This window comes from Phasianus colchicus, chromosome 13 (assembly GCF_987193195.1).
Source record: "Phasianus colchicus chromosome 13, bPhaCol1.hap1.1, whole genome shotgun sequence".
NCBI lineage: Eukaryota > Metazoa > Chordata > Aves > Galliformes > Phasianidae > Phasianus > Phasianus colchicus.
The window spans coordinates 8,101,231-8,128,906 of record NC_143448.1 but is presented as its reverse complement, the minus strand read 5'-3'; the positions used below and the strand labels follow the sequence as shown (position 1 = coordinate 8,128,906).

At 42.0% G+C, this 27,676-nt stretch overlaps 2 protein-coding genes across 2 annotated transcripts; one reads left to right on the top strand and one right to left on the bottom strand.

Annotated features, from left to right (window-relative positions):
* VPS35 (VPS35 retromer complex component) lies at nucleotides 1-25,013 on the bottom strand. The gene is made up of 19 exons (XM_090149612.1): nucleotides 24,964-25,013; nucleotides 22,395-22,867; nucleotides 21,907-22,340; nucleotides 15,668-15,766; nucleotides 14,136-14,232; nucleotides 13,199-13,322; nucleotides 11,630-11,812; nucleotides 10,993-11,206; nucleotides 10,496-10,579; nucleotides 9,926-10,035; nucleotides 7,528-7,624; nucleotides 7,295-7,443; nucleotides 6,565-6,772; nucleotides 5,886-6,041; nucleotides 5,070-5,192; nucleotides 4,345-4,524; nucleotides 2,980-3,219; nucleotides 2,116-2,259; nucleotides 1-894 (listed from the first exon to the last, which is right to left on the bottom strand). Exons 1-19 carry the CDS (start codon nucleotides 25,011-25,013, stop codon nucleotides 715-717), a joined length of 3,345 nt encoding a protein of 1,114 aa, XP_090005738.1. The 3' UTR covers nucleotides 1-714.
* On the top strand, nucleotides 22,107-27,428 carry ORC6 (origin recognition complex subunit 6). Its single transcript, XM_031615484.2, has 7 exons — nucleotides 22,107-22,239; nucleotides 22,379-22,508; nucleotides 22,642-22,805; nucleotides 23,759-23,848; nucleotides 24,815-24,927; nucleotides 26,285-26,356; nucleotides 26,752-27,428. Exons 1-7 carry the CDS (start codon nucleotides 22,175-22,177, stop codon nucleotides 26,922-26,924), a joined length of 807 nt encoding a protein of 268 aa, XP_031471344.2. The 5' UTR covers nucleotides 22,107-22,174; the 3' UTR covers nucleotides 26,925-27,428.
* The last annotated feature ends 248 nt before the right edge of the window (nucleotides 27,429-27,676 follow it).

Below are 27,676 nucleotides of genomic sequence, written 5' to 3'. Positions count from 1 at the left end.
TGTTAATAGCAATTTTATTGTTTCACTGGTGCAAAAATCATGATAATGAATAAACTGGTGTAATGCATTTTCCCCTAAATTTACAGTAATGAAGGTTATACATATCTATATAGATTGCAATTTCTCTATTTTTATACTATTTGGAACAAAATTATCTTGATAAATACTCCCTGTGCACGGTACTGGCTCTCGCTGAATGTCACAGAGCCTTAATATGCAAAATATAACTTCTGTTTTTGAACATGGTATTTTAAAACTCTCCAAACATGCATTAATATATTCTAGTTTTTAGGGAAAAACATTACACTTAGTCTTAACTTGCATTAAAAGAAAAGCACAAGCAGAACCTGACATACAATAATCCCAAAAATCTGATGCTCTGTAAGGATCACAGTTTCAGATGACAGTCACTGCCAGTTTAGAACTCTAGTGCCACAGAAGCAACAGCAAACAGACAAGAGAAGTCAAAAACAGAAGAGCCCTACCATGTCACATAGATTCCAAAGAAAGATTCAGCCATGCTAACTGAGGAAACCTGTAGTTGCTGGTCCAACCTTTCAAATTCGTTAGAGTACTTAACACAAGTGTTTCAAGTGCCAGACTGAGCACATGAATGTTAACTTGACATTTCTGAAAGGCACAATCTATGAATCTATCTTAAAAAAAACCATACGGTATGTAAATGAAAAGAAACAAGTACAGTGCGTATCTTCTTTAAAGAACAAGACCTTCATAAATTGGCCCCTCAGATTCTGGTGATTCCCTCCTCAGACGCAAGTGCTCCAGTGTGTTGTGAAAGTGTTTGTTAATTTGTTCTGTTTCTTCAGTAGATTCGAGGTTTGGAAGATCTTCTCTTATCTTTTGTATGAGTTGATTCAAAACTTGAATTGTCACCTGCAGGAGAAGATATGAGCAACAAAATAATTGACAAGACCTCTGTATAACACAAATATTAGTTTTAACAGACTACAGACAAACTTTTCTCGGTATTTGGACAGTTCTTAGAGTTATTATTGATAACACATGCAGACAAACTGCTGGACTCTGCACCTCCTATTGCTCTTCTAGTAGGCACAATACTTCAGATTTCAGAATTTTCTGAAAGCTCCCCCCAACTCTAGCAAACGTGTACTGCCTCTCAAGGGAAGAAACCTACGGATTTGTAACTTAACAGTATTTCACTTCACTTTATCCATTACAAATGTTAATGACTTTAAATAAATAAAGCACACAACCAGACTGTCTAGACAACCTGTCTCCTCTAGAAGTCAGGATGGTAGCATCAGATTAAGTTATTCTTAGCAACCAAGTCACAGCTTAGGAAAGTACAGCTGTCTATGGCACCAAGTCCAGCATTACACAGAACACCAAAGCACAAAATGCACTGCAGACTGCCACTGTATCAGGGACTGTTCTTACACATGCGCTCAGTGTCTTGAAACAGTGTTTTGCCTCAGTCTACAGATCCAGTATCTCCAACACTACTGTAGTAGCTGGAAATTAGTTCTGCTGCTGCAAGTTATAAAATCCCTAAAATCTCTTCAGATGTTCTCTCAGAATTACATTATATTTATTAACATCTGTTCTTTACTAATGGTGATATAAGAACTTCAGAAGCTTACCAGCTACATGCTAACTAAAAAATGAGTATGCTGCAACCGCTATCTCAGATGCTACATGCAAAACTTAGGCTGACATGCAAGACATCACACCAGTTTGAGATTAAAGTCAATACCAATCTTTGGTGGCACTCTCCACAGTGACCTTGAATAGCTCTAAGAATTCTATTTCCCTTAGTGCATATTAAGTTAAATTCCTCTGAAGTTAGGTGAAAATACAGTAAGATTTTAAATCCTAGTCAGTTTTGACCTAATAAAAGTAGATGTATCCAAGTCTCACAATTTAAATTCAGAACTAGATTACAAGTGTTGTTTTTTTTTTCCCCATGTAAGAAAGAAATCATCTCTACAATGTGGAGAGCATTATATTTTTACTAGCATACCAAAAATTAACCACTTAGTATTACTATTTAGCACATTAGGCAGACATGATCTGGGGTACAAATGAGTACAGGTGTTATAAAATAGATTTAACAAATAATGTATTTTTACTCACTGCCTCATTTTCCTTTTCATAAAAATAGATGTATCTATTGAGAATTTCTATGAAAAGTTGGACTTGCAGAGAAGGGTCCATGCACTGATTTGCTATTTTTAAAGCCTTCTTCAGGCACTCCATCACTCTCTTTCCTCCATGAAGCTACAAGGAAAAATAAAGTTACGAGAAATAGGAGAATAAAATAATACAATAGAAGAAATAGAATAGGGAGAACCAACATCCCTCAACACATAGATAGCATTTCACAGGGGTACATTACAAAAACAACTGTAGAGAACTACACAAACTGCAGAACAACCTTTCTCGATTTTAATAGTTTGGGTAAGCTTTCTGTGAAGTCAGGTAATAACAAAGTTGTTGAAAGCCTCTAAGTATCTAACTAAATTCAATTTTATAGATTATGCACATTACAATACGTAAACTAACACATAGCTTGTGAAACAAATTTCAAATGTTCATAAGTACAACAGCTCATTCGGGAAAAGCACCTCCCTTCTTACCTTTGAATTCAACAATTTGTACCTTCAGAGTTCATTGATTCATGTGCAAACAGCTGTGCAGATGTGTAAAGTGCAGGAGATTACTTTGAGCCAACCTTAAATTACCTGACATTCACAAAATCTTGCATGGTACTTCTATTTGTAAGCTTGAGTTTTTTTTTAATTCTCTATTTTTAATAATCAGAGAATTTTAATTCTCTAATTCTCTTACACTGTAAGATCTACATGCGTCATATATTGGAATGCATTCCAGCCAAGCCTGCATCAAATTGCGTTCACTTTAGAAGCTAGTGCATTCTGAAGGAAGACACAGCTACATTACTGAGGTAGGATGTGCTGCGCAGTGTCCCTTTATTCTTACCTCCTCTCCATTCTTGTCAGTGTTTCGGCCAGACCAGAACAGATGGGCACAAGTACTCACAGCCCGGCACTGGTCTGGTTTCTTAAGGAGCTTAGAGGCTGCCAACGCACACTGAGTCCTCAGAGGCTCATGGTTCTCCTCACTGAAGCACTTCATCCTCTCAAATGTCCCAATTATCAATGTGATTGCAGCCAGCTGTGCCTTTGAATCACTAATTTCATCTTCATACAGAGAGAAAGCCTAGTCAGAGAAGGCAAATCTTAATTATTGCTTCAGAACAATATAAAAAAAATTACACTTGCAACAACAAAAAGACAATTGGACATTTCATAGAGACTGTCACCATCTAGTCAAAACTACAGACTAGAAATGTGTCCTGCAAGAAAAAGTTATTGAAATAGTCATAGAAAACATGTATGGTTCTCTAATAATCGAGAGATTGAGTTTCTCCTTATTCCAGGCATCTGCTCAAATAAGGAACTTCAGTAACAGAAATATTCATTAACAAAGATTCTTTGAAAAGCAAAACAGTACGGCAGAAGTTTAAGCAGTAGGTTACTGACCATCAGTCAGGTTTCCTAACTGTCAGTCAGGAAAATGTTTACACTGTTGCTGTGTGGACAAAGAGCCTTCAGAAAAAGAACGTACCGCTAAAGAAATCTCAAACTATTGTTTCTAATATAAGGCACATAATTGGCACACTGGTCCATCAGAATTGCGCTGCATCAGAATAGCAACTGATCCACAGTGAGTAAAGACAAGGGGTTATCAGCGACTCAGTTTAAGAACATGCACTAGTGGCAGTATGAGAGGAAAGATAAGGACAAGGCCTGTAATCTGGACAGCATTAATAAGTCAGTTCTTCATCTAATGTGGCCAAGTGGGAGAAAGGCTTAAGTTATAGGCAAAGCAGACTTGGAAATAATTTAATGACTTTCAACAAAAAGATTGTTATCAGTAAAGACCAGCGTGACAGCTGTGACCACCACAAATTTTATACAACTTCTATGAGTGCCAATGATCAGTACCATATGAGCTACAGGAGCCAGAAAGCAGTCTTAAAAGCAATGAAAAAGCATTTTACACTGAGAAAGCCACACTTCTCCTGCAAACCAACTGGATGAGGATGTGGCCACATTGCAACATAACACACATTGTCAGACTGTGTACTCAAAATAGTATCAATGGAGCTCAATTACACAGAACCCTGGGAAGCAAGAACAAAGTTAAGGAGTTCCAACCTAATAGCATTTGCTGCAATATTTGATGTTTTAATCACACTGGATTTTCGATGTTCAGAGAACTGATCGAAATCAAGTTTAAGGTAGCACAGGAAGTGACAGCAAAGGACAGCTGGACACTTACCTGGGACATGAATTCATAGGCCACAGTTTCATGATTCTCAAAGCCAATCTCTCCTGCAGCCAGTGCTCCTTGTAGAAAGAGACGAAGAGGCAGCTCTGCCAGCTCTGCTTTGATCAAAGCACTGATAGTCTGATGAGCAAATGAGAAGATTTTCTGGCACTTCTTCTCCCACTTGTCATCCTAGAGAAGTAAAACAAGTTAAAGACTGAACAAGATCATAGCTATAAGAGAAAAGAATATGAACTGTAGCAAAATCTGTTAAGCACTCCAATCTGTTCCCTTCTGGATGTCAGTCAATTACTGAAATGAATGTGGGCTGCTATATGTGGCCCTCACAGTACTGCATGGATCTCAGCAGGTCTTAACAAAACAAGAGAATTTTAAGACATCCAATTTCAAGAGTGCTTTTAACAAACAACATTTTTTCTTCACTCTGTAACCCCACACTAAGGGGAAATGCGTGTTTAAATTATTACTTTCAATTAGAAAGCATTTAAGAGATAGAAATTGAAGAGGAGTTGTTTTAGTGTAACTTGAGCAGTAGTTAGAAGAGTGCAATCAGCAGAGGACTGTGCAGTCTGCCTTGAGAAGAAAAAAAAAGTACTAATATTCCAGGTCAAGCTTCTGTGCACTATTAGCTGCAGCCAGACAAAATGCTCCCCGCTCGTCTAAAGCAGGAGGCAAAAAGCAACAAGCATACAAAAGACATCCAGAGGCCAACTCACCACTTTGGAGTTTTCCTTGTAACGAAAAGCAAGCTGGTATGCTGCAAAAACCAATGGTGGCAGAGTAAAACGAATACGTTGGTTCCCACCTGCACCAAAGTGTTTTCGAGCAGTGTTTAAGATCTAAAAACAGAAGCAGTAGAAGCTTAGAGAATTCTTAAAAAATTCACATCATTTGCATTTACAATCTACACTCCATGGAGTAGGAAGACATGGAGTCAGTATCAGTAAGTTACAGTATTTTATAGGTGGTGATGGGGAAGATATACAAACTGCTTAACATGAATTACGTTTGTGCAGTATCCGTAGGTTTTTTGTGCACTGAGTGACAAAACTTTTTCCTGTAACTGCTTAATAAGTAGTAGGCAATGCTCATACTTTATTAACTATAGATACATTCTGGATTGGGTAGTGAGACAGAAATTGCCTGGGCTCACATTTAGAACCTGCATCAGATACCTTCTATTCTCAGAATAATAGAAACTGCCAAAAAAAACCACAAAACCATCTTTTCCTACAATAGCCTGTAGAAAACTATAAAGCAGTTAAGTTTAACAAAACAAGTCATCCAAATTTCACTCGATGCTTTTGAGATAGATGGTTATATGAAGCAGTTAGAAGGCTAACTGAATTACACCTTAACACACTACTTCTAAGTAAGCAGCTTTTTACACTTTTGCATGATGTTGTGTATTGAGTTGGTAGTGCCAGAGCAGTGATATCCAGCTTCCAGCTCCAATAAGTCTTTCATAGTAAATAATGCAAAACCTGATCCTTCACAGAACACAAACACACTCAGAAGCACTAATGCCATACCTTATACTGTTGGTCAGGGTCATCTGAACGCAAAAGATGAATAAATCTTCCCACAAGACTCTGCTCATCAGCAAAGTCCTCAGGGTCAGGGTCTTCAGCAGGTTGATCTGGCTGATCCTGGATCAGTGTGGATACTAAATTCATGATAGCATCAACCTGTTAAAGGCAATATAAGCCGATTAAATTTGAGTAGTCTATGAACGTAAGTTGTTAGAAACTGGAAGTGTCTTTACACCCATTCATAGTCCTGAAAAAGGACTAAAAACATGTTAACTGTTGATGCTTTAGGACTTACTTGCCTTACACACTGAAGAGTCCCTCTCTGCATAGAGGGACAGAATAATTCTACTGACAAAATTCAGATTCTAGTAGTACTATTCAAGCCTTCTTCAGGTAGAAGGCCAAACTTCAAGGGGGAAAAAAAAAAAAAAAAAATCAAGGTATTTTTTCAAGCTTAAGAAGTAGTTTCTAGGATGAGGTAAACAAGATACATAAAGACAAGATATCTGAGAACTTGGGCAGAAAAATTATCAAACCAGATAAAACCTGGGCTAATAAAATGAGGAAGAGAGGAACAGAATCTAAGCATTCCCTACGTGAGATCCCTTAGAATGTTTTCAAGTCTTCAAACAGTAGCTTAGATACCCAGAATTTCCATGTAAGCAAGCTTTTATCATACCTGTTCTTGGGACACAATTTCTGTGTTATAATCCAACACATTGCTAAGCACATAACAGCTCATGCTCTTCCTGGACTCGTAATCAAAGTACTCAAACAGGGGGTGGAAATGTTTTAGTCTCAAAACTGTCAGGATATTGTTGTAAGTATCAACAGGGATTTTCAGAAGTCTGGTCAGCTCCTTTGAAACAGCACTGCTTGTTGCAATACTAAAAGAAAACACAGGTGAGACCACAATTAATTACTAGTTTACATACATAGGCAGACATAAGTCTGCCCCAATACCAACTCTGATACGGACCGTAACAATTAAGCAACCCACTGCAAAGAAGATCAGAAAAATAAAGGCTCAAAAACAGTATCTTGCTCTTTGGGATATACAGCAGGAATTACAAATTTTTAATTCACTGACAGCAGGAACAGACTGTGGCTGCAAATTCAGCAAAAGGAAAACTCTAGAGGGCTGTAAGGGAAAGAATAGATAGTGACTACACAAAGCTTGGCATAAACACTCTGCATCTGTACAGCTACATGGGAAGATTTATGCACAGATGAGTAAATCCCGGTGAGTCAGGCTTTCCCCCACTGTAGCTTATCATGAACTTCCACAGCTTGGCTCTTGCACCAAGACGCAGAATATAAACCATGCCTCTTCGTCTTACAAAAATAAGATGTAGAAGTCAAGATTTGAGGGCAGCTAATACTCCAGAGAGAACGTAGTATTTACTTACTGTTCCAGATTAAGTTTATTGAATATTTCTACAGTTGTCTCCAACACCTTATCAACATAGTCGACACGGTCTGGGTAGCACTTCATAGCTAAGTTAATGAGAGAAACTTGCAAGGATACCACATCCTCTGAGGGCATGTCTTGACGAGACTGAAATTTAAGACAGCACTGAGTTGATCAAAAGCACATAACTTTGCAAAAGGAACAGACTGCATGCAAGAATTCACAGCATACCTGTATAACAGTAGCAACCTGCTGTGAAAAGATGTCAAAAAGTTTGATATCTGCTGGGATACCAGGTCCATCTTCACGATGCGCAAATAAAGCTAACCTGGTAACAACAACAAAAAAACAAACAAAAAAGACACTGGTCAGAGTAAGATACTAGCAGAAAAAAATAAGTTCTTTAGGTATACGTGCAAGCTTTATTAGAAGCAAAAAGGAAATTCATCTGAGTCAGAGGCCACAATCAATCAATGAGGCTAGTAAATCCCTGACCTAGAAAAGAGTGCTGATAGACAGCAAGATGAAGAAAGAACAAGGTAGGTTCATAATCTGTGCTCTTCACCTAGCAGGTGACTGTTCCTGCCAGCAGAGAAAAGGTTACAGAGCAGCCTGATAGAACAGCAGATGTTCTGCAGTGGTGTTAAACATCCAATAGCATTTTCAGCTAAAAGGTCTCCAGAGGAGGAAGGAGAGGAACTGAACTATGACTCAACTACTCCTTGTTTCCAAAAGAATTACAGATCAACACGTTTGGGATGTCCGCTGTCGTGAAGAGCAGAGTTCAAAGTAAATTTGAAGTGGAGTAGATGACTTTTTTCTCCAAAAGTTAAGAGAGAGTTCTACAACATCTTCCAGAATTTTGCTGGATTGCAATCAATGACAAGAAGTAAGGCAAACCAGCACCTCTGCAGAAATCAGATAAAAATTAAGAATTGTCACTGTAGGAAGTTAACACTTGACTACAGCTACAACTTGAAGAAAGCTTAGCGTTGTTTCTCTTGCTCTCTAATTAAGTGATTGTTCTTTCCTGAGTTACAGAAAGATCTACAAAATATTTAAGAAAAGTCACCGACAAAGTTTTTAAGATTACTTCTCACAGAGTTTAAAAACTTAATTCTTCACAAATTTCTGTTCTGAAATAAAGATATGTAAGAACAGGCTTAGGCACAAAAAAACCTCACTGCCAGAGAAAACACATTGAACTACTCACATTTTGTCGGGTTGGTAGCAAGAAGATTTCCTAAAGACAAGGAAAATTACTGCCTTTTCTCAAAGGGACAAGACAGCTTCTCTTAACAACTCAAAGTGTGAGGCTGATAGGCTTCCAAATACCATCATGCTGCAGGCAGATGGCAGCATAATTAAAAGTTGTGAATGGCACAGTAAGTCAAGAAAGACCTCAAAGCACCAAGTCTTTTCAGAAAGACTCCTTAAACAGGAAAGCCTCACGGGAATAGAGGCTAAAGCTTCAGGAGCTTCTCTGCTTTGTTCACGTCCAGTTTCAACTACCTCATGCCAGAAATCGAGATGAGAAATGCAACCAGCAAAACCTGCATGGAACATATCTAAGTCATAACTGCACAGTACTGAACTGCATAATTGTTCCAAACAACAGCAAAACAAAAGATCTTCATCACATGTATTGATTCAAATAACTGATAACACTGCTATCCTTCAGAATAACATTAGTCCTAAACAAAAAGCTGACAAATTACAAAAGAAGATAATCACACCAACCCACTTCTATCCTATCTCTGAATGAGAGGGCTCCAGAAGACACTAACAGCAGCCAACACAGTACTGATATGCCTAGGAGCACGGCAGGTCCACTGCCACTCAGTTCCTTACTACTGAGTATACTGTGGAGGCAATATCAAAGTTGTTCAAGTCCTGCAAATAAACGTGACAGCAGAAGGTACAAAAATGAAAGCCTCCATGCAAGAATTACATTGCTACATGATTATGTAAAGTATCTAGCAAGAAGTCCCTACAGTAACTGAACTTTCTACAGTGGTATGAATGGACCAGTTATACAAAGGCGTACACTGGTGTGCAAAAGCAAGAAGGTTTTTTTGAGGCTTCAAGATTATGATCTTATCCTAAGTGCATCTTTCTGCAGTAAGAAGGTACAGGCACTCCCTGTCATCTGTGTTGGTTCCATTCAGGATACAAATTAAAACTTCAATTTAGACTCCTCCCTTAATATTTTAATTCAGAGTAAGCAGTTAAAAGCAGTGTTTCCCCAAAATAAGAATCAAGAAAGTAGTTCTGCTTCCTACCAGTTCTTTTCTGAAGAGGTTGTCAAATCAGAATACTGCTGCCACTCTAGCTCAGAAATACAAGGCTGGTCAATAACTTGTTTCCTGGCTTCATCTGCTTTTGAAGTTTTAATCTGTCCTTGAAAGTAGGACACATTAGAAACTGCTAAAGCAGAGTCCAGAGAACAGAAACTATATGAATAATATTCTTCACAGTCTTAATCGCGGGTGATAAGAATACAGAAACAGTAAAGGTAAACATGAATAAAATATGAAAAAATTGAAAGCTTTCAAATGCTAAAAGTTATCATTTGCTTGTGCACAATACACTTATTTTGAGGCAATTTCCACACCCCCTGGTCACTTACCTGTCAATTAAAGCAATTATTATATTTTTCACATTAACATTTTGGTGCAGCTCAGCACAAGCTCTGAGAAATGGGTTCAAGGTTTGGAGATGAAATTCATCTGGGAAAACCTGAAATTTTAGACCAGTAATCATCAAGTTATTAACTGACTTTGCCCACTATCACACAGCAGTAAAACAAAATAGTCATTGAAAAGCAAATAGCCATATATTAAATACAGTCCTATTACTGTTCCAGGGTTTCCCCTAGACCTTGTCTTACCAAATATGTAAAAGATGAAAGACAAATTGGTAACTTGAAGGCCTGGCTACCTATTCCAATTCTTACTGTAAGCATGGCTGCTCAGATAGCTTACCAGCCTCTGCAACAGAGGGAGCACAAAATAGATACCACTCCACTCTGTCCACCTGGTGAAAAGTAGTATGCATCAAGCCAATGAGAAAGAGTACCATTAAAGAAATTTTCCAGTTCACGAGGAAGAAGTAAAAATACTCTGAACCTGACTAAAAGCACAGAAATAATTATCCCCATGTTCAAAACCAATAATGCAATTGAATTTAAGTAGCTCACCTGTATGATACACTCCATGAGGTACTCCTGAGCTAAAGCATCTCTACAGTTTACAACCTGCTCCAATATTCCAGGCAGAACAATCTGTAATAAGAAGAGCAGCCCTGTAGTGCTTTTACAGTCCTCAAGTTTATACTCATAGATGCACTTAATCCAAGTAGAGCAGTATTTCTAACACTTCTTGGTTTTTTCTTTATGTAAAGACTTTATCAGAAAGTATCAGTGTTCAGAGAAAAAGTTTTCTACTCCCAGACAGACTCCCCTTTGGCACATGGTACAAATTCAAAACATGCAAGTCTTTTTTAGGCAAGAATATTAGTTTCGCTGGCTATTCTTTCAAGAAACAAACAATTCTTTCCAAACGGTTTGGAAGGCATAACTTAGAAGAAGTTGTGAAGTCTACCACAGAATGCTCTATATGTACATCTCTCTTAAGTCCACCTATTATTATTATTACTGTTATGGGAATCAGTAAAAAGCGTGAATAGTCATCCTACCTGCTTATATCGCTCCACATTAACACCTTCCAGCTGACTGAGGCGAACAAGGTTGGTTCCTACCAGTATTCTCAGTTCCTGCCTTTCCCTCTCTCTCTTTTCTCTGTCCCTACTATGGCCCTGGTGTTGCATTCGCACCCAAAGTTTGTTCATCTCAGCAAAATTCAGCAGCACAAAATCCATAGAATCACTGATGTCTCCAGTGGTTTCTTCACTGCAATTAAGAACAGGTTAAGAACATGAAAAGCTTTCTATCCACCCAGATTTAAGATAAATGGTTGGGGAAGCATGTGGTGGGATGTCTAGGTTCATAAGAACAGTTCACATTCTCACTTAAGTAAGAAAACCTTAAGAATTCCCTTCCCAAATTAAAAATCTCAGTCAAAACTGAATTCTGTTAAGTTTTAACATATGCTCCCTCCCTAGAAGCATTCAAGGCCAGGCTGGATGGGGCTTTGTGCAGCCTGGTCTGAAGGGAGGTGTCCCTGCCTACAGCAGGAGGGTTGGAACTAGATGATCTTAAAGGTTCCTTCCAACCCAAACCATTCTATGATATCCACTTCTTTCAAAGTCAGGTCACATATGTATTCACATTCTGTTTCAAAACACTTGTTTTTAAAGTTATGTGCTGTCTTACTCTGCTTGCTCGCCTTCATCTGGTAAAATGTTCCTGGTACACTGCAGGAGATAGTTGCGAAGAAAAAGGCCTCTAAGAGGATGCTGCACTCCACGGCACATCTCCACCAGGTCTTTCAAAATATCTTTCCTGGACTGTGGAAATGACTTGACATATACAACACCTACTGTTATTAGGAGATACCTGCAGAAGGCACAGAACAGAACAACAAATTGTCAAATAACACTAAAATACCTTAAAGGCAACAGCCCACTTCAATCCTGACAGCATTACCAAAGTGCAGAAAGCAGTTAAATGACATCCAGGTACTGGGCGCCATTACTTCAGATATTTTGCCAGCTTTCAACTCCTGCTCTCCTCTGCTACAGAACACAGTAAGTCTGAAAAACTGATTTACCTCATTACAATTCTTTGCACAAGGAATGCATACATGCTCAGAACACATGGAGCTATGAATTACTGCTTGCCTACGCTTACAACACCCTGCAGGACTGGAAAGTAACTCTGGCACAAAGATAAGGTATGTATAACGGTGAAGCATTAAACCTCATTTCACACTGTAGTTTAGCATAAAAGGTGTTACGGTCCTCAGAAATCCTCACACCTGCACTTAGTCCTTCCCATCCCTGCATTAATTAAACAAAGCATAGAACGAACAGCTTAAAAGTTAAAAAAAAAACAAAAACAAAAACCACCCAACCCTTACAATCCTCAGAACATGCAAATACTTGGCTCGGAAGCCTCAACTCTGCAAGCTTTGCTAACTCACAAGAGCACCAGAAGGGTTCATTAGGGAGAAACATAGCCCTCATCAAGTAGGTAGGAATAAAACTCAAATGATTATGATGAGGTAAAGACATAGTGGCAGTCATTACTCCAAATCACCCAATCTGCATGAGCCTGGTACCCCAGAGACTCTTCCTGGCACCACTGTGAAGGCCAGAAATAAGATTTTACTTAGCACAGAAATTTCTGAAGTCTTTATGTCCAGAAGCTCCACTCTAGTCCTACAGTAACACATTTAAAGATAAGCCCTTCAGTATTTCCTCTAGCACATTATCTTAAAAACTACATTTAGAAAGACTAAGCTTTTAAAAGTTACAGAAATTTAGCTTCTTCCTCTCCTCTCACACTTGTTACTCACCACTAGGAGACAGATGCTTATGAAGTACCTATTCTGTGTGTAGCTCAAAGACCGAGATCCTCAGCTACAAGTTACTTAACAGGTAGTACCGAAAAAAAAATACCAGATGTGCTGTTAATCTCACTGAGCAGAATGGAGTACTTTGTTAGTTTTCTGCTGACCAGCTCTTCACTCCAAGTCTGCTTTATTGCAAAGTGTTTCCATTTCAGTCACGTGCAAAAATAAAATCTCGGCAGGAACAACCTACCTTCTGAAGTTGCACTCTTGACCTAAATCTCACAGGAATCCACTCTTAAGATATGCAGCTATAACATTTACAAGCAAGTCTTGCTGTCAAGCAAGAATACAGTCCATTATCAGAACTCAGAGTGTGATCATTACCTGACACTTTTATTTAAGAAAATGCCAAACATATATAGACTTACAGTCTTGGAATAATATTTCCAGCATACTGTACTAGCTCATAAAGGTCTGCCACTTTCCTTCCTTTGGCAAATTCATCCGTCAGGTAGACTTCCAAGTAGTGTAGCTCATCAGAAATTGCCATGTCTTGTTCTCTTAGTTAAGGATTTTAGTTCAAAGCATCTATAACAGACCTAGAGAGAAATTTGTTCAATCACACCAAAGAGGAAAGATGCTGTTCAAATACAATCACAGGTTTTAAAGAAGTCAAACCTAACTAGGTAGCACTTCAGAAAAATTCATTACTACTGGCATAAGTGTGCTAAATAAACCTAAACTTCAATTTCTATTCTTAGCATATTAGAAAAGAGCAAGAAATACAAGCAGTTAAAGCAGCTAACAAGTGAATGCGATGGGAGAGAATCTAGACTAAGTAAAGGCATACAGCATGGTACAAAAGAACAACCTCCTTAACAGCAGGCACAAAGAAAGCAATATTTAAATACATTCACATTCAATTCTCAAATTTCATGAAAAGCCTCCTGACATTTAGGTTCAAGACGACAGACAAGTACAGAGATTACACCATTTGACTTAGGGTTAGGTTCTGTGAAAACAAAAAGGCAAAATAAGTTGGTTTTATAGATATTTTTGGGTAGCATGCAGTAAGCACAACTTTTTACAGAGGTGCTATTGTTATAAAACTAGGCTCCTGAAGACTCGCAATGGAAGATACAAAAGGCATTAAAGACCTTCTTCACACCAAAGGGAAAAGAACTTCGAACAGTGAGCAAACAACTGGATATTCTCTTATAATACATCCAGATAACTAGTAGAGAAGTGCTAACAAAAATGTGAGAAAAGAGATGGCAACTGAACAACCACAGACAACAAGAAGAGCAGGTGAACATTTCATCCCAAGTTCAGCAACCATTTGTTCCTCTAACCTTCAAAGGATACAGAGCTCGTAGTAGCTCTTAGGAGATAACATAGAAGTCCGCAGCTCACCAAGCTTGTTGGACGCATGTTTCAAAGCGTCCATGAGCTTATTTTTGTCCTTTAGAGGAGGTAAAAAAACAGTATCACAAATAACTCAATGAAACCAGAGTATTTAAACAAAACAAAAAAAAACAAGTTGAAGCATAGCTTTCTAAAAAACAACCATATGAGCATTAAGTACCTAACCATCAGGAAAGAGAGTTCTAATTCAATTAAATTAGTATCTAGCCTATATTACATCCGCACTCCAAGCTAAGCTGGAGTGGATAAGGCAGATAGAAGGCTTAAGATACATCTACAGCAATAAAGTATTGTATTATCAAAAAATATTTTCCTATTCAGAAATCCACATCCATCACTCAAGTTCTATTCAGCAAGCAAACCAGAACTACTCTTAAGTCATCCAGTCTGCTGTTTTCTCAGATCTTATGAAGAAACCTCCAGCAGACAGAACACTTAACGCCAGCGGGAGCCATTGTTTGATTTCTCCCCTCCCCTCCTCACCCAACAATAACATCTTACTGAAAGCAAGAGTCACATACAGCATGTGCTCACAATGCACATGACTGCCTCGCACCACAGGACACAAGAAACTTCCAATCTACCATCTAGATGTACTTACTGAACACATCATTAAAAACAGCATTAAGTTTGGGAGGACAGTGGATGGAATTGCTAGGGTTATACACTTAGCATATTGTTATTCAGTCACAAATAAAAGTGGAAAGTTCAGAGGCAACTGCTTTCAAGACTTCAAAAATATTCCATGCAGCAGAAAACTGGAAGAGGCATTGACTTTCTTCCTACTGTCATCTGACCACAAAATTAGCTTGCCCAGACAGATGAAAACGTATAAGAATATTTAATTTCTGTCACTGCAGCTTTAAGCAGCTTCTCTAAATAATTCTCTACATAAAGTTAAGCTTCTCAAAGCCAAGAAATGTTCACATCATTATACCATGGGTCTGCACTGACTACAATTTCAAGCTGAATATCCCAGCAGAAACAGTCAGTGCTGTTCTCCAGTTAAAGCAGAACTGATGCATCAGTCTACAATTAGTCCCTATAAAAGTTCTCTTTTGCAGCAGATAATACATTAGCCTCACAGTCTGCAGCTCATGAAAAGACTACAGTTAAAAAGCAACAGTACACTGAACACTGACAAGAACAGTTTCTCATCATACAGCTCCACATAGAGTGCATATGAGCAGTGAACTGGTAACAGCTAGCAGGCTTACTCTCAGTTTAGGCTGATTCAAATGGAAGCACCAACTAATAAAGGTGCACTTTATAATTTATCTTGTCAAATACTGTGTAAAAAAACAGCTATTGGAGGAATACTGAAGACTCACTCACTCATTTATTAGCTGCCTCATTCACTTGCAAAGGCACAAAGAGTTAAGTTCCCTCAATGCACTATAGATTACTATTGATTTACTGTTTTACTCCTAGCAGATGGGAAGCTTCACTGCATTTTTAAGTTACATTCTTACCAAGCATCTCTTCATTTGGAAAGACTGAACTTTCACAGCCTGAATGGCTTCATCCAGGAGTTTTTCCTGTTCATCCTGAGGAGATTGCTGTGTTGTTGGCTGGAAGGAAAAACAACAACAATTTTTATGAATCTATGACTTGATTCTAACTTTTCTCCCATAGTTTAGGATACAGCACAAGAGTCACTGCAACACAACCATTAAGAGTTGTCAAATAGCTAAGTATTCATTAATTATGGGGTAAAGCTTTATTCTGCAAAAATTTTCTTTCCTCCACAAAAACCCTACTGCAACCTTACAGTACTTGAAGGGAGCAACTTTTAACATGGTCTAAATGATTGTGCAAAGGGGAATTGCTTTAAACAGAGGAGACTTAGGTTAGACATCAGGAAGAAATACTTCACTCAGAGGGTGGTGAAGTGCAGGAACACGTTGCCCAACAAGGCTGTGGTTGCCCCATCCCTGGAGGGGCTCAAGGCCAGGCTGGATGCAGTCCCAGGCAGCCTGAGTTGGTGGATAGCAACCAGCCCATAGCAGGGGGTTTGAACTATATGGTCTTTAAGGTCTTCTCCAGCCTCAGCCATTCTATGAGTCTATGAACCTGAGTGCAGGGACAAGATGAGTTACGGACGGCCTATGAGCATTCTTGTTTCTTAGAACAGAGCCAAGAGGGTAGAACAGTCAACTTCTCCCTCCTTTATCAGCATTTTCAGGTCAAAAATCCAACATCAGTACTTGGCAAGAAGGTTCATGAGAACATAGGGACATCACCACCCTGAGGGCAAGCATCATTACTCCTTGCCAGAAGATCAAAGCAAGTCATGAAGCCCAGACCACAACCGTACAGACCGTATTCTGCACACGCAAGTCACAAGCTATCAGCTATCCAAGCCACACAGCTCTGCTGAGGCCTAGCTCCAGATAAGCAGAGCAAAGGATAAAGTACAATTACTCTTCATGGAAGGTAGAGATGACTTGCAAAAGGTAACAGAAACCCAATGAGAATCATCATTTCCTCATGTTCCCTACCTTTCTCAGCAACTCTCTTCCTTTTGCTTCTCCTCAAATAAGAACACTCCAGGCCTTCTCCACACAAAACAAACTCATCTGCCTTCCCAAGGATCATACTGCATTTTCTGTATTGATTAGATCCATTGCTTACAGACTTACACATCCCCCCACCCAGCTGGAACAGGCACTCCCTTCTGCAGCTGCTTCCTTTCCTCTGCCAGATCAATGAGGTCAGTGGAGCTTCCTTCTTTTACATTACACATGACATTCAAGTCTACATCAACCCAAACCCATACTCAGCTTCCTCACAGTGCCCCAGCAGCTCACACGCTGCATTCATAGCACTTTCCATACCTAACACCCAGAGAAGAACCACCAGCACGCTGTTGTCACTTAGGTCAGCCCTCAGCATCTCATAGAGCTCCCCCAGCCTCTCTCAGCCTGGAGGTTTGGTTTCAAAGGGCATCCCTCAATTATCATCAGATAGAAGCACTGATACTGTGGCCCAATTACACCTTCTCTAGTCTTGAGAAATACCATTTATGCACACAGAATCCCATAGCTGGTACTCTGAGCCCACAGCTTCAGTAATTTCTCAACTTTTTGTTCTTGTTCCCTTCCTCTTCCACTGTGTTCAGAAGGCTCCTAACCTCTGTAACCAAATATCTTGATAAGAATCTAAAAGGCCATCAACTACAACACCATCTTGATGTTCTCGAAACCAGCATCTCCAGCATTCATTTCTCTCAACTGCTACGTGCTTGGAGTTCCCATAGGCATCTTTTAAGGAGCAAGATTTTAATTTGGGTTTTCATTAAAATAGAGAAGTTAAATTTAACACCAATTTAGTAGGTGCAGGGCACTGCAGCCTTGGCATACTCATGTCTTTCTCCTTTCTTCCACATTCACCACTACCCTTGATTCCTATCCTGTATTTGCAATCTCCCTCACAAGAGCCACAGAGAACTACTCCTGGGTGTTTTCCCTACTATCCCTACAGAAAAGGCAGTGCCACACAATGTTGTTTGTGCCCTGGTTCTATCCCAACAGGTGGTGAATCTCCAGCCTTGCAAGCTTTCCAGCCCTCAACAGGGAGAAATCAAGGCTGCTCTGATCCAACCTCGGTGACAGTTCTGCTTGGAGCAGAAGGCTATGGGTAGAAATTCTTCCTCTGTAACTCAGCACTTCACTAACAGGTGAACCATGAACAATAACCCATTAACAAATCTATTTTGTCGATAGAGCAAGTTAGCTCTGCTAATCAGTGTGACTGCACTTATCACAAAGCATGGGCCTTCCAAACACATGGCAGAGCAGCACAGTGAGGTGGCTGTAACTCCCAGGCAATTCATAGCTATAAACTCTACAGAGGCTCTGAGTAATTATGTCTTTCCAGTAGAACTTGGAATAAAAAAAGCTCAACAACAGATCCGACTTGTAAGGAACAGAAGCTGACAGTACTGGCACTAGTGTGGAACAATCAAGAGTGAGCATCACACATCCTGCTGGGTTATGTCTTTGCCAGAAAGATCATCATACCCCGCACTCCCGAGTTCGTACTGCTGTTTAACAGACCCATTGCTGCTGACCTCAATGCCTCACACTCTAACTACATCACAATTAGAGCACAAGTCAAAACAGCAGAGTAACGATAACCCAAGCACAGCTTCCCAGCACCTTCCCCGCAGGGTTCCCAGCTCTCACAGCCACCTGAGGCCCACGCTTCCCTCCCGTTTGTTTGTGGGGCCACGTGGTGCTGGGAGGGGTGCACAGGCTATGAAGTGCAGCACAGAAGGGCTTGGCTTGGAAGGGACCTTAAAAGACCCCCTGCAGAGGCCAGCAAAGTAGCCCAGCTGATCAGGGGCTGACCATTCACCTACACTACCCTGAAAGCAAAACAAAAAAAAAAACCAAAAAAACTTGCAAACAAGCATACAAAAAGAAGCAACACCAAGCTAACCATGAGCTTCATCAAATGCTTCAGCAGCCCCCAGGTGTGCCCAGCAGAACACACACACATCAGTTTCCAACCTTCTGCTTTGAAAACCTCTGGTTGAAGCATAATGGTGACTAGTAACCAGAAGCTATATTTGGGATGATCACAGCGAGGATCTCATTAGAAATATCTCATTGAAGGCAGATATTTTCTCACACAACCTCACACACTGTCTTTCAGAAATAGCTGGAGAAATAACGGCATTCTGGAGCCATGCTGTCAGACCCAGTTTTACCAATTAAAATGAACCAGAGTCAGCATCACATCAAATTCTGTACGCATCAACAGAAAACATGCACAGCACTCTCATTCCTGTTCTAAATTTGATCAACAAGGCCCCACGCTTCATTTAACACTGGGACTGAGATAAGTACAGTACTGAATTCACCACAGAAGCATTTCCACATTACAACAAGAGAATCACATTTTCCAAGACAGGGTAACATTGCATTTGTATCAGTTCTGATCTGAGGGCTGGGAAGGGATTGTTCTTTGCACAAATGTCTTCACTACAGGGGTACTGCACTTCTGTGCCTAAAGAAAAGGCTATCACGGTGTTTTACAGCTGCACAAATGGCAAAAAAACCTACCTTGACTGCAACAAACACAACCAAGGCAGTCAAGGGGCACAGCCTGTAGCAGCATGGCCTCTGAAAGGGATGAACATCTGAAGAGCAGCACTATCAAACAAGTTCCAGCTCCTTCCCAAGTATTCTGACTTTGAAATCTAGAAAGTATCAGCTTACCCTTTTCTAGCTACTGCACTAAGCTTCAGAAGCACAGGGTAGTTCCGCACGTGAGCTGGTTACTACCGAGTGCCAGACACACATGGCTGAAGTTGAGGAGGCACAGCTCCTCTCAAACTGGGAACCAGTTGCTGTGCCAGATACAATGGTGAATAAAGCTGCTTATGTCCTGTACCTTCCACTTCATAGCAAGAACCTAGACATTAATTCCAAGTGTTATTCAATCAGAAACGCAACTGCTCTGTGGAATCCTACTCCAATTTAAACTCTTGAAGCATAAGATATATTGACTCTGGAGAAAAGCAGCAGAGCTCTGTAATCAAGGCACAATGCAACCTCCCTTCTCAGCACCAAGCACAGTAAGATATAAGCTACTGCATAAACACAAGATAACAATTCTCAGCAATTACGCAGCCAGTCTGACTTAAATGCGTGAGTCTTAACACCCCACACTGCTTTCTGCCAGTTTGATGCTGCTGAGTTGCCTCGGGGAAGAAAAAATTTAAACCCCAAACTAACTTGGAAGAAGCACGTTGCCTGGCTGATCACAGGGTAACACCAGTTACCTGGAAGATAGTTTGTACTGCAAACATGGTTCTGGACATGTACATTCTGACAGTAACAGATACTGCTGGCACAGAAAATTATCATTAAACCTACAGTGTATAATTTACTTGATTTCTAACACTCACTTCCATGAGAAGACATCAATACACAGTCTATTTTATATTTAAGGCTTAGCAGTGCTGTGAAGGTGGCTAAAAACCCAGGTCAGGGTGTTGACGGTTTTGAAGCCTGGCAAACTGCAGCACTCCACAGAATTTAGAGCATTAAACAACAGAAATCAAGGTAAGCCTGCAGAACCTACCAAGCATTCTGTACTCCGATGACGCACACACCTAAAGCTGGATGTAGGGTATGGATAACGCAACCAAGTGGAAAATCTTGCTTCTGTTCTAAGGTATGTTTTTTTATCTACCCTAAGTATCATTACTTAGATGTGTTTCTAGCACATTCCATGTGATTTCTCCCGTTTGCTCACATCCCATATTTGGTATCACAACAAAGGAGACTTACCCAAGTTTCTCTACCTCCTTCCAACTTCATGAGGACACCAATCACCCTATCACTGCCCATGTAACAGGAGCATTTACCCAAGGTAGATGCCAGGTTTGCTGCAGAAGATGAGGACAGAAGCTCCCCTAGCTATGAAGCCTAATCACACACAGCAGATTGCTGTGAGCATCACAGCACGGCTTGGCACTACTAAAAGAAAGCACAAGCATTTTATATTTATATTGGAAGCATTACTCTGCAACACCAGAGCTTGTAACCCTCACAACAGAGAAGCCTGAGGATAAACTATACACCTTTTTCATGTGTTTAAGATGGCATTTACTTCCACAAGAAGGCACAAGCAATTAACAGAAATCAGGGGGCTGTGCTGTTTAATCATGAGAAGACTGACAGCAGCAAGAAACAAGACTCTAGTTTAAGGTACTCAAACACCCTGCTTTCAGCATGGCCACTGGAAACAGCAGCAGAGGTCAATCTGATAGAGGGGACCATCCCAGCACAGTGCTGGTCTTCTCTTCCTCCATCAGACACCACGAAGCACTGGCAAAATGAGGGCAGAGAGCAGACATGAAAGTGACAAACAGAAGGGAGCTGTGCCAGCTGGGAACCATGAGGTACCTATGGCACTCACTCAGGAGGCAGATCACCTGCACACACTGCACATTTCCTGTTATCCATACAAATACTTCCCTGGTGACAGGATTCACAGCCACACACACTTCTGGAGGATGCAGCATTAAATCCATTCCAACACACAGACAACTTCAGAACAGAGATCTGCCCCAGCAGCCCTGGGACTGCACAACTCTGCTTTAGCTCGTTCGTGGCACCGAGTTTGTCCGCGCCTCGCTGTGCAGACACGGCCAGCACTGCTCACGCCGCAGCTGGACGGACCAACAGGCAGAGATGCCACAGCACGCGCTGCTGACGATTTCGCCTCAGCAAATACGCTGAACTCGGGTTCTGCCAGGAAGCGCAGCTGTCCTGTTGTCGTCGCTGAGCATTCAGAAGCACATCTCGGTAAGCGCTATTCCAAGCTCCAGGTTCTTTCATAAGCACTTACAACCGCAGCAGAGCGGCCTGCCCCGGACCCCGGCCGCAGCGCTCAGCTGCCGTTTAGGGCCCGGCCCCGCCTCGCCTCGCCTCACCTCAGCCCCACCCGCGCCGAGCAGCGGCCTCGCGGCCTTCAGATCCCTCAGGACCCCGCCGCGCCTCCCCCGCACGGCCCCGCCGCGCGCAGCCGCTGACGGTGCTCCCGAGCTGCAGCCCCCGGGCCCGGCCCGGCCCCGGGCCTCCTCTCAGCGGCCGACCCCCGCCCTCAAGGCAGCGGCGGGACGCGGGACCCGGTGCGCTCCCCGCTCCCCCCCACCCTCCCGCAACCGCCACGCACCGACCCCGCCGCCCCTCACCATGGTCGCGCCGCCGCCACGAGCCGCCCCCAAACGCAACACCCCGCAGCGCCGCGCGCCGTCATGTGACTGCGCCGCCCGCGCCGCCCCGCCTCTCCGTCGCGCCGCCGCCTTTCCATTGGCTGGCGCCGAGGAAGCGCTTCTCTGCGGGTTGATTGGCTCTGCGGGGATGATCGACGGCTGGACGGACCGGTCAGTTGGCGAGCCCGGTGGCGGGTCGGGAGCCGCGCGCCGCGGGCAGAGCGGGCGGGAACCGAGAGCGAGGCGGATGGAGCGCGGCGCGGTGCGGCAGCTGGCGGTGCGGCTGGGGATCGGCGAGCCGCGCGTCGTCAGGTAGCGCGGTGCGGGGCTCGGGAGCGCCGGCAGGGCTGGCGGGAGGAGCGTGCCCCGCGTGCACCGGGCCCGGCACGCAGCCCAGTCACCTACGGACGAGGCTCCGCCGCCACCGCCGCGTCACCGTGGTGTTTTGCAGGAAGGCCGAGGAGTACCTGCGGCTGTCCCACGTGAAGTGCGCGGGGCTGATGGCGCACGTGACCGCGAGCGGCCTGGCCGTGATGTGCCTGGAGCTGGCGGCACGCTGCGCCAAGCACCCCGCCGGCAAGGTGAGCCGGCCCAAACCTCCCGCGGATCTCTGCCCCGCCGCCGGAAGCGGCGCGTAGTTTCTCCGCCGTCTCCGCGTACGGTGCCGGCAAGGAGCCTCGCCGATTCTCGTGTTTTTTTCTTGATCTCGACCAGAGCTCCTTTGTTAAACTCTCCGGGTTGAACAAGACCGCGTACCAGAGCTCCGTGAAGGCCTTGGAGTGTTTGCTGGGGGTGAACGCCCGGCTGGGGATGCGCGAGCTGGCGGTGCAGCTGTGCTGCACGGAGGCACTGAGCGCGGCTTCGGAAATCCTGCAGAGGTGAGCAGCTCCCCTGGTCGCACCGTACGGCGGTAAGGCAACGTGCCCGCACGGGTAAGGAGCTGGATGGGAGAAGGGCGGAGGAGAGTTCTTAGCACGGACAGCACGTTATCTGGGCACTTAAAACACATTAGAAAGAGTGAGCCTCTGGATCGCAGTAAGACACTGCCCAAGTTCCAGTTTTTCAGCTCAGAGCACTTTGAAAAAGACAGGACTTTGTGTCTTTGCCTGTAGCACCATAAGTAGCTGCTGCTCAGAAGAAACAACCATTCTGGAGAAGCAGTCCTCTTAGAGTGCACGACCTGTCAGAACATGAGGTACAGCACTTCACTGGGGTTCCAAAAGATTTTGCTAAAACCTGGCTGTAAGATCTACTTTAACAAGAGCAATCAGGGAGAAGCTTTGGAGTGCTGTTATGCTGCTGAGCATGTTTAAACGTTGGTGGGGTTTCCGAGGATTGTGGTGGGAAACAAAGGCTGTGAACGCTGTGGGTACTTAAACAGCCTGGGGACAGGTGAACAATAAAAAGTTAAATTCTTCCCAATGCTGAACATCCAGTATGTCATCCACCATATATTGTACAGGTGCAAGTTTAAATATAGATAAAAAAATCTATGATTCTACCCTTGGTAATAGGACAGATCCGTCTAAAGATATCTTCATGTAATTTTAAAGATAAAAGTGAGCATAAATGGGTAGCACAAATGAAATTATACTGACATACCTTGATTCAGATCTCTACCTGAAAATACCTTTAAATCAAGAAGAGGAGGTGATCCCCATTCCCTTCTATTCCCTAGCTTCTCTAAACAAGTAGCAGCTGTTTGTGCTTGACTAGGCTTCAAAGGACTGAGATATCCAATATTTAACTGCTGAGTACCATGTGACAAAGTAATTTCAAAAGTTTCATTGAAGCAAATGCCTTATACAACTATCACTCTGTTATTCTTTAGGTATGAATCCAGCCTCCCTGAAGCACAGCAAATGGAACTTGATTTTTCAAAACCACTATTTATAACAGCTGCACTATTCACTGCGTGCAGGTGAGTACAGTGTAAGGGGTCTTTTACAGGCTTAGATACCTGGTAAGACATTGAACAGAAATAGTGCATACTGTGTAAGCAACTGATTGATTCAGCATGGCTAAAGGCTCTTTACTAGTGCATTCTGCATCTCTGCTCCTGGAACTGGAGACATCTCTAACACAAGAACCCTTTTACAAGGAAATCTCCAGCCTGCATTGCATTTGCTTTCAGGGGGGAACACAAGTATTACGTCAAACATACAGAAGAGGATCTTGAATTACTTGTCCTAGAAGAAATGAAATCTGTCTTTCCTGGTGTCTGATTGATGAAGCAGATAATTCCATTTGGACATATTATCCCTGACAGTAGCTGAAGAACTCCACTAAACTAGTATAACAGTAGTAATATTTTCAGATTTAACCAGAACTTTCTTCTCTTGTCAGTGTAGATTGGAGCTGGACATAAAGCAAGAAGTTCTGCATGTCTCTTAGTGAGATATTGCTCAAGATGAAAGAATGGCTGCTGCTAGCTTACCTACGAGCACCTGTACCATCCCATCCTGAGGCTCTAACATCTGATTTGTCTCAGCTTTAGACCAGCATCATCTCAGGAGATAGGCGAAAGGAGAGCCTGACACATTTAACAATTGGGAAGAATTTGCTTGCACGTACATATTATCCCTCTCGATATTATGCTTTTTAACAATCAACAATTCAGGTGTTGTGTAGTTTCATAGCTCTTGACAAATGTTTTGACTGCAGTCCCATTCAGTTCTTCACAAGAGTGGTATTTTGCCTTGCTTCCCTTGAAACCTATGAAGTATCTTTTCCTCATAGAATTTCCCCTCATAATTTGAGCTAACCATGGGCTTCACTTCCAGATCCATCTTGACTCTTCCTTCCCAAAGGCAGCGTTGGTTGAGTAATAAATATCATCTCAGCTGAGTGATTCTTGCTGGAGAGATAAATTAATTTTCTGTTACAGGTGTTTGAAGCTGAAAGTGGACAAGGCTAGGATGTTGGCTGTATCTGGAGTGAAAAAAGCAATATTTGATCGTCTGTGCAGTCAGATGGAAAAGATAAGCCAGCAACTCAGCAGTATGTTTTTGACCTTATCTTTATAGTACAGCTTACCCATCATCTAGTCTCACAGTGTCCCCATTCATTTCTGCTGGTGATTTCATTTCGGTCACTTCAACTATTTCCTTTCAGCCAAACCTGCCCACCATTCCAGCGTTTCCCTCAGTCCTGTTCCCACTTGCAGCCCTTGCTTCTGGGAAAGTCACAACAGTTTAGAACATGGCAAGGCCAAAAATACCTATCCTCTTCCGTAATGCTCACCATTCTTTACATTTTCTGCTGCTGAAAGTTATCCCTTTTTTCCCATACCACTGAAGCGTTTTTGATTCATCCTTGCCTGCTTTCTTCATCCTGTTTAACATAGCAACAGAATATGGAAATTAACATAAACCTTTTACTAGCTCTGTTGCTTTAATTGATGCTCCTGTGTTTTCCTTTCCTTTACTGCAGGATTAACACACAGCTAAGCCTTGATCTCCTAGTAGTAATTCAACCATTACCTGACACCATGCCTCCACACGCAGCAGGCAGACATGAGAGTCTTTCTCACCTACTGCTGAACTTCATGCTCTCCCCACTCTTTAGCAGAGGGCAAAGATTGAAATATACATTCCTTCCTGTCCTTGTATCTTTGCTCCTTCTTATTTATCTCCTTTTTCCTTCCCCAGATTTTTATTCTCACTCTCCTACTGACAGTATTCCTCCTCCACTTCATCTTCATATTTCACACCGCAATGTTTTCTAGAGCGTGCTGCCTGAATCTAAACCAAAAGCTGCTCTCGCTAGGCATGGAGCTGCCAGTATCCCACCACAAAAGCAGCTTCAAGGCAGATGGGAGTTCCTTTTCCAGGTTAGGTATAAATAGACAGCATGCTGTGGGTATTTGTAATTCAATGCAGTTGTGGAAATGGTACAGAAAGGAGAATAACTAATGGAGAATGCTTTGTGAATAATCAAGAATGGCAGCAATGTGTTTTTTGGTATGAACATAGCTGATCATTATGGTTACACGTGCAGCAGCAGTGCTAGGTAAAGCAGCCAGCCAATCCTTGCAACCTTTGCAGGGTGCTGGCACCTCTGCATGTACAGCTTGGCTATCAATCTTTAACAGAGAGCTTTTTGACAAGGAAACACCACTTGCCTGCTGAGCTGTTTTCCAGCCAGGTGAGTCAGTTAAGTCCATTCACTAACTGGCTGCACAAGCAGCGATGCTAGCACAACAGGCAGCAAACTGGAAGGAAGAATACATCACAGAGGGGGGACACTGGGGGAAGGCATCACTGCTGTGAACAATTGAATGTAGAATGACATCATTGGGACTCCCACATTATTCAGAAGTAAATTAACTTCACTTTTTTGTTCGTTTGTTTTTTAGAAGATGATATTCCATTAGCTGCAGAGACATCTGAAACCCAGCAGACTGACCTGGAGCAGTGTGAGAAAGAAGGTAAGTTTTGTTTAGCTGGGAACTAAGATTACCAGAGTAGTCTGGGGTTTTGTTGCTGCTTAGTGGTATTTTAGTTGTATAATAAGCAGTAAGAATTGGTTGACACCATTATGCAATCTGCTATAATAAAAGGATTAATTAAATGCAGCAAAAGGACAATGCTTATTATATTGAGTAGTCCTAGTAGAGTTAACTTTTACACTCAACCAGAAAAGTGAAAAGGTGACCATCTTGTGAGGGGGGCAAATGAGGAAACCACAGAGTTGAGATCATGCAGTAATGGTCTCTGTACATGAATAGGCTGATCTCTGTACACTGGCTGATTATTCCCAGCAACACATTGCTAGTGCTGGCCCACCATGGACTTACCCTTTTTTTTTTTTTTTAAAACATAGATTCTGAAGATTATGATGATGTGATTCCATGTAAACAGCCAAAGACTGAAACAAAGCAAGACTATGAAGAATGGAAAAGGAGAATCCTGGAAAATGCTGCTAAGGCACAAGAGACAAATAGTGGTACTGTTTCTATAGCGCCACCTTGTAATATCACTACTGCTTGCTCATAATGTTAACAGTTCTTTTGTTCTTAACAATTCCTGTCACATACAAGTGATGACTGGCTGGTATTCAGCTAATTTTATTTTTTGAGCTAGTTTTTAGATGTTATTTTTAGTAAATGACAATTGAGGTGATTTTTGGAAGAAGCATGTTTAATTATTTGTCAGGCTGGTACTTGAGCAAATGTAGCATTAGGTGGTAGGACAGCTTCATTTTTCTTGGTACAAGCAGCAGGTGACACTCCAATACGATGTTAAATGTGAATAAATTATAAGTCACGTGTCCTTGTGCCTCTAGCTGGCAGTAGACAATGAAAAAGTGGGAGGAGACTAACTGTGCCTTGTTAAACAGCAAAAACAACGATGAATTAAAGACTGAGCAATTTTTAAAACTGTCAAACACTTATTCACTGAATTGACTGTAGTTTTTATGCCTGTGTAGGACTGAAATCTCTTGTGTATGTAATGGGGCTCATCTGTTCCAAGCAACAATAAAGATACCAGAAGGAAAAACTTTGCATTAAGATATGCATTTTTATGCACGTTTGTTGTATGTAAAACATTTGGAGGGCAAAGTAAGACAGGAGGACCCATCTGTGGAAGATATCCAGGGAACAAGGATTTCAGAACCTAGTGAAGCTGGGACACAGACCTTTTTGTTGCATCTCAGGAGCATAAGCTTCAACTGAAGAGTGCCCTGACCCATAGGTCTCAGAGGCAACTTGTGTCATCCTATACTTTCATCCCACCTATTCAGACTA